The 13,231-nt window shown below is 37.0% G+C and overlaps 1 protein-coding gene across 2 annotated transcripts; it reads right to left on the reverse strand.

Moving 5' to 3' along the window:
- Window positions 1-331: 331 nt before the first annotated feature.
- Window positions 332-12,425, reverse strand: spopla (speckle type BTB/POZ protein like a). Of its 2 annotated transcripts, none has more exons than XM_079428312.1 (12): window positions 12,248-12,425; window positions 11,450-11,576; window positions 10,769-10,896; window positions 9,002-9,123; window positions 7,229-7,380; window positions 6,692-6,819; window positions 4,511-4,688; window positions 4,034-4,089; window positions 3,814-3,936; window positions 2,550-2,692; window positions 2,405-2,458; window positions 332-1,939 (listed from the first exon to the last, which is right to left on the reverse strand). In XM_079428312.1, exons 3-12 carry the CDS (start codon window positions 10,844-10,846, stop codon window positions 1,795-1,797), a joined length of 1,179 nt encoding a protein of 392 aa, XP_079284438.1. In that variant the 5' UTR covers window positions 10,847-10,896; window positions 11,450-11,576; window positions 12,248-12,425; the 3' UTR covers window positions 332-1,794. The 2 variants fall into 2 exon arrangements, with proteins under 2 accessions (XP_079284438.1, XP_079284439.1); XM_079428313.1 differs by having other exon boundaries at window positions 511-1,939; window positions 8,979-9,123; window positions 12,248-12,421.
- Between the last annotated feature and the right edge of the window lie 806 nt (window positions 12,426-13,231).

Consider the following 13,231-nt stretch of genomic DNA (forward strand, 5'->3'; position numbering starts at 1 on the left):
CACTTTTCAGAAGCCTGACATTTCTGTTTAAAATATCCTTTATTTATCTTATGTAATATTCAAAATTTCTGAGACGCTGCATTTTGGGTTTTCATTATCTGTAAGCCATAATCATCAAAATTTCAAGAAATAAAGGCTTAATATTTCAGTCTGTGTGTAATGAATATAATATATGGGCTTCACTTTCTGAAATGAGTGACAAAAAATATTGACCTTTTTCATGATATTCTAATTTTTTGAGATGTACCTGTAAAAAAATAAATAATTTTAATTAACAAGGTTGCATTAAACTGATCAAAAATGATAGTAAACACAACGCTACAAAAGACTTACATTTCAAATTCTGTACTTTTATTCTTCCTTTTTAAATAATCCTGAAAAAGCAACTGCATTTAACATTAATAATATGAAATGTTTCTTGATTGATTTCTGAAGGATCGTGTGACACTGAAGACTGGATGCTGAAATTTAAGCTGTCATCGCAGGAAATAATTACATTTCAAAATATAGTCAAATATTTTTTTTAATCAAAATTATTTTACTGCTTTTAAATTTTTTTTGTGCAAATATAATTCAGTCTTTGTGAGAAAAACAGACTCCTTAAAAAAATTAAATATTTCCGACCCCAAACTTTTGAATGGAAGTATATTATATAAACCATACATAAAACACCACTGAATGCTGAAAAACTTTTTTAATGAGTTAATGCAGGCATTCTCGCAGACAATATTTTTTAAAAGACGGAACAAATTCCAGAATCATCACAAAACATGTCCTTTAACAGAACAAGTCAGTATAGCAAGACACAATGTAGAGTCCTCTTCCAAATCACGGTCAGTTCGACTGTAACACCACAGCTCAAGACAAAGAAACTAACTGACCATCTATCTGTATTCTGTACCTCCAAGCACACATTCATCAATCCATCCATGTGACGTACACAGTAACGCCACACTCTGATGCTCAGCATCCAAACATTTCCTGATCGCAGAGGACGATGTGTTTGAAGATGGATTGTCTAGTTCAATCAGGTTACACAAATGCATTATGGGCCAGACGACTGTATATGGCAGACCAATTCAAGGGAAGCAACACTATTGTGTCCAAAAATGGAGTCGCTTGTAAAATTGTGAATAGATGACACTTTTGTTTTCACAGGTCAAGGGGCAGGACAAAAACAATAATTCCTTGTCACACACATCAATACAAACATCTGAAATGCTTTTTTTAGCCCCCCCTTATGGAATAGTACTAGTATCCCCCCCCCCCCGTGGTTAAACTGTGTCTTTACATAGAAATCGTGCCATCAATATGGGGCATAGCTATCTTTTCAAAAAGTGTAACCTTGCACTCATTGTGTTAACATTTATTTCATGTCTAGTCGCACAACTAAACATTAGGAATATATACTATTTCCCGTGGATCGAACTCCTGGCGCATTCCTAGGAAGCGCCGTATAAAACAGCGAGACTTTGGGAACTAGTGCAACAGGGAAGAGGCCTGGTCTCATGGGACAAGGCAGGCACAGAGTAGAACTGAGAGAATTCAAACACTCCACACTAGAGTCATGGCAGATAGTTTAAGGCTGTTTGAAGTGACAGAAAGATTCGCAAAATAAAGCTCAGATGCCGAACCCATCGTTCAGGAAGGGTGTGAACAGCTTCCGCTGCCGTTTAGAAGCCAACCTGTCCCAGTCAAGTGCTGTCGGCTCGGATGACAATGGGATAGAGTCTAAACACCGCAGTTTTCTGGCTTTTGCCCCAGGACTGGCCCAAGAGAGGAGAAGGAACCTCGTCAAGACTGTTTTAGGCGCTTCCTGGGCAGACCGAAGTGAGGGCACTGCGCTGACGCGAGCGCGCGGAAAGCCTCCGCCACTAAGTGAGGATGAGACTGGATCATTGACTTCCAGCCCGAGGTCTCCATTATGTCCGTGGCGTGACTGTCAGGAGAGGGTGAAGATGTTTTAGTATTAACACAAGACACATTAAAAATCGATAACAGCAATGTGGATTAATCCAGTCTAATGGAGTAAAAAAAAAAAAAGGTAAGAGGCTCGATTCAATGGTGCATGTGAGAGATTTAAGCAACTGTCTATTTATACAAAAGACCATTTTCCTCCAAATAAGCATGCAGTAATGCAAGAGCTATTGCCGTTCTGAAGAGTACGATCAGAAGGGTGCCAGGGATCTTTGTGATACGTTTATAATGCAGAAATGTTCTCTTCCTTGACGTTTCAGACAGTCAGAGTCTATTAATAACCGGTATCAGGAGATACGCGGGCTGTGGGCACCAGCCAAGCAGCTCGGGCTGCCCAGAACCTAAAACAATGAATTCTAATGCATCTAAGAGAGTAGATAAGAGCTCAGAATTAATCTTGTGTCACACATATCAGCTAATTACATACTTGCTATTCCAGTTTTTCCCATCTTTACAGCCCAGCTGTCGGAGGACACTGCACCTATGGATAAGAAAAACACTCTCATTCTCAGGCTGGTAAACAGCCATGGCAGCAGGAATTTATCAAGCAGAGTTTCTCTGGCGGAGCTTGCCTGTTGATAAAATCTATGGCCTGTGCTTTGAGCTGCTCTGCGCTGTGCAAGTCGGCCAGGATGAGGGTGTCTGCCACGTTCTCCACCGAAAGGCTGTTGCAAAGGGCTTCCTCACACATGACCTTTAAGCGCTCCAGAGCGTACTGAGGAGAACGACACACATGACTTCCACAGAACAACACTCAAAGGTTTGTGATGCCATTTAAAGCGTTAGCTCACCCAAAAAAATGACAATTCTGTCAGCATTTGTTCACCTTCATTTTGTTCCAAACCTGTATGACTTTCAGTCCTCCATGCAACACAAAATAATGCATTAGTAATCATTTACTGGTCAATTTTCTGAAGCTTTTAATCTTCAAAAAGGATATCGCACCATAAAAGCATTACTGAAATAGTCCATATGAACTATATTCTGAGACAAAGAGCAAAATTAAAGTCTTTATTCAATGCAAATCTAGCTCAACCTGGTGCATTCATGAAAGCAGCAGAGACATCTAAATTATGCTTTAGTGAATCACTTGGCTTCAGCGGCCAGTACAAAATGTCTTTCCACACGAAGAAAAATTAATCAGTACAGGTTTAAAACAACATAAGAGTGACAAAATCATAACATAATTACCACAAAAAAAAAAAAAATAATAATAATCTTGAATCTTGACATTTGCTTCCAAAAAAAATACATATACACTACCTTCAAATTTTTGTGGGGGTCAGCAAGATGTGTTCAAATGTATTTTAAAGAATTATCTTATGCTGCATGTATTTGATTAAAAGTTCAGTAAAATTAGCAACATTGTCAAATATTACAATTTAAAATAACAGTTTTCTATTCCAATATATTTTAAACAGTAATGTATTTCTGTGATGCAAAGCTGAATTTTCAGCATCATTACTCCGGTCTTCAGTGTCACACGATCCTTCAGAAATCATTATAATATGCTGATTTGGTGATTAAGAACATCTCTTATTATCAGTGATGAAAGCAGCTGTGCTATTTCTGTCAAAACCAGAGTTTTTTTTTTAGGGTTATTTTTACGAATAGAAAGTGTCATTTATTTGAAACAAATTGCTTATTACAAATGCAATTGTGTCACTTTTGATCAAATTCATCCTTGCTGAATAAAATTAATAATTTTTCATTATTCCTCAAACCTTTGAATGGTAGTGTATCCCCAGATGGCAAACATTTCTTATGAAAAAAAAAAAAAAACAACAGTCAAAGCATTTAACATTATTTCATGATTTAATAAAGCTTCAGACTTACTTTATCCGCTGCGGCTAATAAACTATCAGCCATTTTCTCTAAATTTGGTGCTTTTCCTGTGTATATGAAGCCCATCATTTCTTTGAAAACCTCTGGTTCCACATCACTGATGTCAACTCGGTTCTGCAAGAAAAAGCAGCTTACAAACATGTACGCTGCATAACGGCAAACGTATCTAAACCAATTTTGAAAAAAAAAAAAAAAAGCTTAAAATGCATACCTTTTTACTTTCCTCCATCTCATGTTCAAACATGGCATTAAAGACCGGTGATCTCGCTGTCAAGAAAGCAATAAATCTGTCAGTCACATTATATGAGCATCTCTCAATACACGGTCGCAGTCCAAAATAAAAAACACAAGTGTCCAGTTTTCATTAGATTGACTCACAGGTCAGGAATAATCTACAAAGGCAAAAAAAGAAACAAAAGTCACATTCATGAACCCAGTCGTCCTTTGAGGACATTAGCGGTGGATAACACTGTGGGTTTTCAGTGATGAATCTCGATCTGTCATATTGAAGAATTACGACCTCAGAAAGTAAAAAATAAAAATCACTACCGCCAAGGTCACACAAACCGTCTCCCCACACACAAACACAACCCCTCAGAAGGGTGGGTGCTGAGCTAGCGCCGCTGGGATGAGAGGAGGACATGGAGCTGATGGCGTCAGCAGGGCTGGGGGTCTGGATTAGACTCACCTGCCAGGATGGATTTGTGGGCTTTGAACTCCTGTCCTCCCACATATAGAGTGCAGTCCGTGAAGCGTGAGCATTCCCACAAGTTACCCAGGTCATCGGACAGCTGGCACTCCGGAACCTTCAACATGTTCATGTTGGACTGTCCGGAGATGTTCACAGAGTCCTGAACAACACTTACCTAATTGACACACATTACAAGTCCAATTAAACCACTCGGTCTGGTTATGCAATGCGATTCACTGAAAAGCAATCATACTGTTCTGTTATTTATTGTAGCATGTTTTTAATGCATGTTACCTTGCAGTTAGGGCTGCAAATCAATATCGCAATGTTTGATTCATTAAATAAATATACAGTATGCTTTCCCAGTGTCAGAGTGAAGTGTGGCATTTACACGTGTAGTTTATGATAGTGTTTTTAGCTACTGAGAACAGCCTGGTTCATTTACTGTGAATTGAGACGTTCAGAGACAGAGATCATGGGCTGCATGTCTGCAAATCAACACGATCGCCAAGCTTCGGTCTGAAACAGTAGTGCAACAGTAGCAACCCATTCAAAAAAAATTTAAAACCTTGATGGTTTACTGTTAGAAAATGAACATATTAAGACGTAAATATTAGTATTTTAAATTTGAACTGAATACAGTAAATTCATTCAATTCAAATTATTTTTATTATTCACTTTTTTAGTTTTATGAGAAGGTTTCTTTTACATTTAATATTTTTATTTCATAATGATAAAATGTATGATTATTATTTTATAGTCATTGAATTATGGTTATTGGTAATTATTATAGTCATATGAAAACAGTGGGAACGTGGCCTGCGAAAATTCTAGTGAAATGAGGTTACTGAAAGAGGTCTGAGCTGGTTCTTGTGTGTATATAAAAAAAAACAAAAAGGTAAATCCCAAATCTAAAGATATCTGGTCACAATTCCTGTATTTTTTCCATATCGCTATCTATCTACCTACCTATAAATATATTATATATATAGTGATGCCACTTTTTTCCCCTCATTATGATGTAGTCCTATATGCATGATTCATTTACTTCTCTTAAGCACATACTAATTGACTAAGTGCTCCTATTTATATGTTCCCTGTATACAATGTTGACACGCATTTAGAGTACTAACAATCTGGCCCGCTACTAAAATATTCAAGTGTGTTGAGCAAAATGGAGGTGAATGAAAGAGGGAAAAAAAAAAAAAATCATGCAAAATGAAAAGCAATCTGATGAAAGCATCCTGCAGCTTTTTAATATTTTTTCTGGTAATAATCATTTACAAAAACTGTCCAATTAATGAGGGAAAACATACTAAATGCAAATTGCAGATAATTTCAACTTTGCCTTGTGATATTGCCAATTTCCCTGCAAATATTAAACCCTGCAGCGGATCTCAACAGGCATGTCGGCTGTTTTTCAAGCAAGACTCATAATTGTGTTACAGTAAATTCATTTGACAACCCATTTCATTTGCCGCTCTAGGTGACGTCTCTATCCTGCTACGTTCTGAAGAGAAGGGTGAGCTGTCAAACGGCTACTAGCATATTCATACAAACGGATCAGAGCGTGCTACATGCAGGAAATTCAATCTGAAAAACACATTTAGCATGTTCCACAGTTCCACGTTCTATGAAAAAAATAAAAAAATAAAATCACCCAAATGACCATGGCTGCGTTTCCCAAAAGCATCGTAAGCTTAAGTTGATCATAGCTCCATTGGTTTCAATGTGTCTACGATGTACTTAAGCTTACGATGCTTTTGGGAAACACAGCCCATGTCAGTGTAACTAAAAGAGAGAAGTAACTCTGACTCATTTGCAGAACAAATCTTTTGGCATTTGCTTGGTACAAAGACAAATAAGAATGTCTGAGATGATAAATAAGAAATATTTAAAAAATTCAGTTAAAAAAAACAAATGTAAAGTTCTTAGAAATTTAATATTTGAATATTATATTTGTTGATTTGATATTAAAACACTCACACAGTAAACCGTTAGACCACTTGCACACATTTTTGACCTCACAGAAAACAATCTATTATTGCATAACACCTAAAAATGCTTTAGGATAAATAAAATGATTAATCAGGTGGGGTTGGTCCAAACCAATGCATTCATGCATGGAAGGTTTGAGTTTGAGTTACCGGACAGATCATGAAGTGAACGCATACTTGCCTCACAAAATAACGTGAGTTTATCATCTGGTAGCAGCCCGTTTGCTTCATCAAGCAGAAAATCTCTCCTAATAAATTTTTTGAAGCCCCAGTCTTTGCCTTGGACGAACCGATAGGCTCTTTGGCTTTCTGCATTGGGTAGAGAAGTAAGCGGTGAGTAAGTCATAAACTAGTGCTATCAAACGATTAACCGCATCCAAAATAAAAGTTTTTGTTTGCATAATGTGTGTGTGTGTTCTATGTATGTATGTATGTATGTATGTATGTATGTATGCATGAATACATAAATACATTATATAAAAATAAAATTTCTCTAAAATATATACATGCATGTGTGTCTATTTATACACAGTACGCATGCATATATTATGTAAACAAAAACTTTTATTTTGGATGCGATTAATCATTTGGCAGCCAAAACTAAAGCAATCAGCCAATAATTACTTAAGTTCAAGACACTTGACATTACAAATCTATGCAAAACAACAAGACTCCAATCATTTCTTTTTCTAATTAAAAGCAAAGGCAAAGTTCTCACCCATAGCTTTTGTCTCCTCCCGTTTAGCGTTCAGTAAAGAAAACTTGAACTTGGCTCTGACTTCACTTTTTGGACAACTAACTAGTAGCAAATATAGTGATAGATAATCTTTACTTTCATCATCGAGTCCCTTCGGATTGACCCGTAGGCACCTGAAGATAGATAAAGATGCCGAGAGATAAAGATGTTTTATAGGCATGACAACATTATAACACACAAATACAGGTACATCTCAAAATTAGAATATCATGAAAAAGGTCAATATTTTTTGTCACTCATTTCAGAAAGTGAAATATATGGGATATTATATATATTCCTTACACACAGACTGAAATATTAAGCCTTTGTTTCTTGAAATTGATGATTATGGCTTACAGATAATGAAAACCTAAAATTCAGCATCTCAGAAAATTTGAATACTACATAAGATCAATAAAAAAAGGATATTTTAAACAGAAATTAACACTTTTCAGAAGCCTGACATTTCTATGCACTCAATACTTGGTTGGGCCTCCTTTTGCATGAATTACTGTCTCAATGCGGCGTGGCATGGAGTCAATCAGCCTGTGGCACTGCTCAGGTGTAATGGAAGCCCAGGCTGCTTTGATAGCAGCCTTCAGCTCATCTGCATTGTTGGGTCTGGTGTCTCATCTTCCTCTTGACAATAGCCCATAGATTCTCTAAGGGGTTCGGGTCAGGCGAGTTTGCTGGCCAATCAAGCACAGTAACACCATGGTCACTGAACCAGCTTCAGGTACCTTTGGCAGTGTGGGCAGGAGCCGAGTCCTGCTGGAAAATGAAATCAGCATCTTCATAAAGCTTGTCAGCAGAAGGAAGCATGAAGTGCTCTAAAACTTCCTGGTAGATGGCTGCGTTGACTGTGGACTTCAGAAAACACAGTGGACCAACACCAGCAGATGACATGGCAGCCCAAATCATCACTGACTGTGGAAACTTCACACTGGACTTCAAGCAGCATGGATTCTGTGCCTCTCCTCTCTTCCTCCAGACTCTGAGACCTTGATTTCCAAATTAAATGCAAAATTTACTTTCATCTGAAAAGAGGACTTGAGCACTGAGCAACAGTCCAGTTCTTTTTCTCCACAGCCCAGGTAAGATGCTTCTGACGTTGTCTCTGGTTCAGAAGTGGCTTGGTAGCTCTTTTCCTGAAGACGTCTGAGCGTGGAGACTCTTGATGCACTGACTCCAGCTTCAGTCCACTCCTTCTGAAGCTCTCACAAGTGTTTGAATCAGCTTTGCTTGACAGTATTCTCAAGCTTGAGGTCATCTCTGTTGCTTGTGCACCTTTTCCTACCCAAATTCTTCCTTCCAGTCAACTTTGCATTTAATATGCTTTGATACAGCACTCTGTAAACAGCCACAGCTTTCAGTAATGACCCTCTGTGACTTACCCTCTTTGTGGAGGGCGTCAATGTTCATCTTCTGGATCATTGCCAAGTCAGCAGTCTTCTCCATTATTGTGGTTTCAAAGAACAAGAGATACCCGGAATTTATACTGTAGGGATGATCATTAACTGAAACTCAAATATAAATATTCTAATATTTTGAGATACTGACTTTTGACTTTCATGAGCTGTAAGCTCTAATCATCAAAATTAAAACAAAATAACTTTTGAAATGTTTTACTTTACATGTAATGAATCTAAAATATGAAAATTTCACTTCTTGAAATAAGTTTCAAGAAAAAAAAATTAACTTTTTCACGATATTCAAATTTTTTTAGATGTACCTGTACATGCATAGTCTCCTCACCATTTCATCTTATCATTAGGCCCTGAGGAGAAGGTAGAGCTCTTCAATACTTCCCCCATCTCTTCTCGACAGAAGCTGAAGTTGTTTATGGTCCACATGTAGGAAAATTTCACTACCTTGACCTACAAGATCATCAAAGATTACCATCAGTGAAAACTGATAACAAACATACCGATGAGCAGTCATTCCTGGACAACAACACGCCAAATGCTACAAGAACAAATTAAAAGGCAGCTTTCAACTTCAAAATGTGACTTTTTACTAACATCCGATTCATTTGGAAGCAACTAAATAGCTCCTTTACAACTTTGCATTGCATTTGCCTGAGGTTAAACCTCAGGAAATTTGTCTCAGTATCATTTTACCGTATCTGATAAACCAGCATGACCACATTATGATGACTGCTTGAGTTTCATTATCACTTGCACAATAAAGTGTCACCCTATCTACTTTAATGCACTGATTACCCTCCATTAGATCAAACTGTGCACAGCGCCATAACAAGCAAGAGATCAAAACATATGCATTTGCTCAAGCTATACTTGTCATATTAGAAAGTCATATTAAGACTGAAAGAATGGTCAAATTTCAAGTCAAGTCAAATTTATTAGCATAGCGCTTGTCACAATTATTTTAAAGCAGCTTTACAGAAAATCACAATGATTTTAATATTTTAAATAGTGCTGTTAAATGATTATTCGAATCTAAAATAAAAGTTTGTTTACATTATATATGTATGTGTATCTGTGCATATTTGTGACCCTGGACCACAAAACCAGTCATAAGGATCAATTTTCTTAAATTGAGATTTATGCATCATCTGAAAGCTGAATAAATAATCTCTCCATTGATGTATGGTTTGTTAGGATAGGACAATATTTGTCTGAGATACAACTATTTGAAAATCTGGAATCTGAGGGAGCAAAAAAAATATCTTGATGGAACATGATCTTAATATCCTAATGATTTTTGGCATAAAATAAAAATGTATAATTTTGAGCCATACAATGTATTGTTGGCTATTTCTACAAATATACCCCAGCGACTTAAGACTGCTTTGTGCTCCAGGGTCAGATTTATTATGTATACAAATACACACACATACAGTATACATTTTGAAAATATTAATGTTTATACATTATATATTTTCATATTCTTAGATTTTATAATATATATATATATATAAATATATTTAATATATAAACAAAACATTATTTTCTTAAATATATACATGCATGTGTTTGTATTTATATGTAATAAATATGCACACACACATATATTATATAAACAACAACTTTTGTTTTGGATGCGATTAATTGTTTGACAGCATTGATTTTAATATTACTTTTCATTCCTATGTAGTTTTTAGCAGATTAATGCTGGGCGATACCAGTTTACATTGTGCAGCTATACAAGAAATCAAGCAGTTAAGCTTTGCTATATAGTACATATGACCCTATGTGAATATGCTGTACGCATAAAGTTGGACTTACATTACTTACTTTATATAAAGAGTTGAGGCGATAACATTTTGCAACGCAACAGAAAAATTTGCTATATCATATATAATGGCTTCATGTGAGTACTGTATTTATGTGGATGAAGCTGTATGCAACATATATCCAACTTCATATACCTGTGTGATAATGCAGTTTACATTTAGCAACGATTTCAACAATCACTCAGCCGAGATCTGCTATATAAATAGCTTCTAAAACACTTGAGCAAAGCCTGTATATGATTGTCTGAGCCATCAGTCCGTCTCACCTGGGTATAGCACCAGCTCTCCGCCACAGGCCCACTGGACATCTCCCCTGGAGGAGGAGGGGTTGGGACCCCCGACATGGCCAGCTCTACAAGAAGCGCTGACCGTCCCTAAGCTTTCACCACTTAACCTTCATGGAAACAGAGCAAAGGCATCTTTAAGAAAAATAAACGACAGCAATTTCTGCCTCTCCTCCTGACCGGAAAATATCAAATCTTTGACTTCGCCATCAGCAAGCCATTTTGTGGTCAAATGAGAATCATTGCTAATCCCAACTCAGGGCACAGAATCTATCAAAACGCTTTTAGGTGTCAAAGTGGAGGAAGGAAATGAAAGAATATAAGCTTTATGAAACCTATAACACCGGAAGCGTGCAATATCACAATCCAGTCTGGCAGAACATCACAAAAATGTGTTTGAAACCCATGAAAATGCTTATGAGAAACGATCACGCTAAATATAGCTGTGCTTGGTGACGATGCCAAAAACATCAGAATTAGTTAAGTCCAATGTAATCACTAATGGCTTGTTGGCACAGGCCTGATAGGCAGGTCTGGACTTGCTCTTGTTGACAAGGTATAGTTAAGGGCACATTAGTTGTATTTCGGTAAACCAACAGACTATATTTCACTCTTAACCAAACAATTAAGAACAAAATAACTGCACACCATCCTCCAACTCACCTAAACTTCAGTAAATATCTTGAATTTCATTTCTTGATGCCATTGTACACAAGTATCAGGTAAATACTGAAGAAACAAGTGTTTTACTGTGACATTACAGCATGATCCAAGGGCTCCTCATCCCAGCCTGTGAATAGAAATACATATCTATTAAATAATAAACTTTGCCATTTCAATCCTCTCAGAAGCATTCATCAGGCCCTAATTAAAATAAGAGCAGTACTTCAGGACATTATCAGGACTGAAAGCAACTGAAATCACATTTGTAAATAAAAAGTATATATATATAATGACATATACCCAACTTTCACAGCTATATTGAACTCTAGACTGCCATTATGATAAACATTATTATGATATTTACAACAAAACTTAAGTTCAAAACCGGAATGAATGCTCCTAAATTGAGTTGACAATCTATATCTATATATATATCTCAGGCCACTGAAATTAAAATGTTATCTATACACATAACTGCTTTATTCAGTTGTTGTTGTTCAGTTATGTGCTTGTGTTTAAATCAGATTGTTTTCTGGGCTTGGCCAATATGCCAAAAGAACCGGTTAGCCATAATGCAAACACGAAATCTTATTAAATTAATTGTGTGGTCAGCTTCACAGTTTCATGGCCACATGTCATTAACTGAAAGCCCAGTATATCCATGAAACAATCTAGTCTTGTAGGGACAAAAGGAATCAAGTCTTTTGTTTGAGCTAGTCAGAGTCTTGTCGGCTAGTTGGCTAGCAAGCTAAACTATATCCACAACACTGACTAAAGTAGATCAGGTAAAGCACAAACCTTTTCTCGTCATTCTGTCAATATTGTTAGATTCAAGGTTCGGCCGGTTCTTGTGGATCTGCTAAGTTTAATCGGCACTATTTACGACTGAAGTGTATTTGTGGCTTTTCAAAAGCAGCCCATCACAGTAGCTTGCAGTCTGCTGCTTATCCTGCCTATGAAGGAAGCGAGAGCGAGCACAGGAGTCTCGTGGCCGCGCTCAGCTCGATCCCGCGGCTGAGCGTGATTCCGCCAGCCGGGGGCGCGCCTCGGTCCAAAGCGTGCACAGAGTGCAGGGATAATATACATCTTTCCCCACATAACTAAATATGGTGAAAGCCTACATCAAGTTTGTTAAAATAATGGTAAAAAGATTGCAGTATATATAAAACATAGAAATATCTCTCAGCGCTTACTAATAGTCAGTTATGATTGGCTCCAGATAGCAAGCGTTGAGAAAAGTAACACTTCCCCACAAAAACGACCCTGGACCACAAAACCAGTCTTAAGTGTCAATTTTTCGAAATTGATATTTATGCATCATATGAAAGCTGAATAAATAATCTCTCCATTGATGTATGGTTTGTTATGATAGGACAATATTTGGCTGAGATACAACTATTAGAAAATCTGGAATCTGAGGGAGCAAAAAAATCTAAATATTGAGAAAATCTCCTTTAAAGTTGTTCAAATGAAGTTCTTAGCAATGCATATTACTAATCAAAAATGAAGTTTTGATATATTTACAGTAAGAAAATATATTTGTGGCTATTGCTACAAATATACCCCAGTGACTTAAGACTGGTTTTGTGGTCCAGGATCACATATAATGTTGATAATGTGCGTCAGAACATGCATCATCTGTTTTGAAAGCAAAAGAATGCTTTGATTGCCAGTAGTTGAGTGCAGACGACTCTTCCCTCACGCTGTCCTCCGCAGTGCTCCGATGTCATTCTCCTGACAAACAAAAAGGAGCTTTGGGTAAGCCGCTCTGAAACAATGTGC

Source organism: Barbus barbus (assembly GCF_936440315.1).
Source record: "Barbus barbus genome assembly, chromosome: 11".
Lineage (NCBI taxonomy): Eukaryota > Metazoa > Chordata > Actinopteri > Cypriniformes > Cyprinidae > Barbus > Barbus barbus.

What these genes read in the sequence shown, in the direction of transcription:
- spopla (XM_079428312.1), bottom strand. Translation starts at nt 10,846, where the DNA reads ATGTCGGGGGTCCCAACCCCTCCTCCTCCAGGGGAGATGTCCAGTGGG. An exon ending in AGAGCTGGTGCTATACCCAG is followed by an intron (nt 9,124 to 10,768) that starts GTGAGACGGACT and finishes ATGATCTTGTAG; the next exon opens with GTCAAGGTAGTGAAATTTTC. An exon ending in AACTCACGTTATTTTGTGAG is followed by an intron (nt 4,689 to 6,691) that starts GCAAGTATGCGT and finishes TGTGTCAATTAG; the next exon opens with GTAAGTGTTGTTCAGGACTC.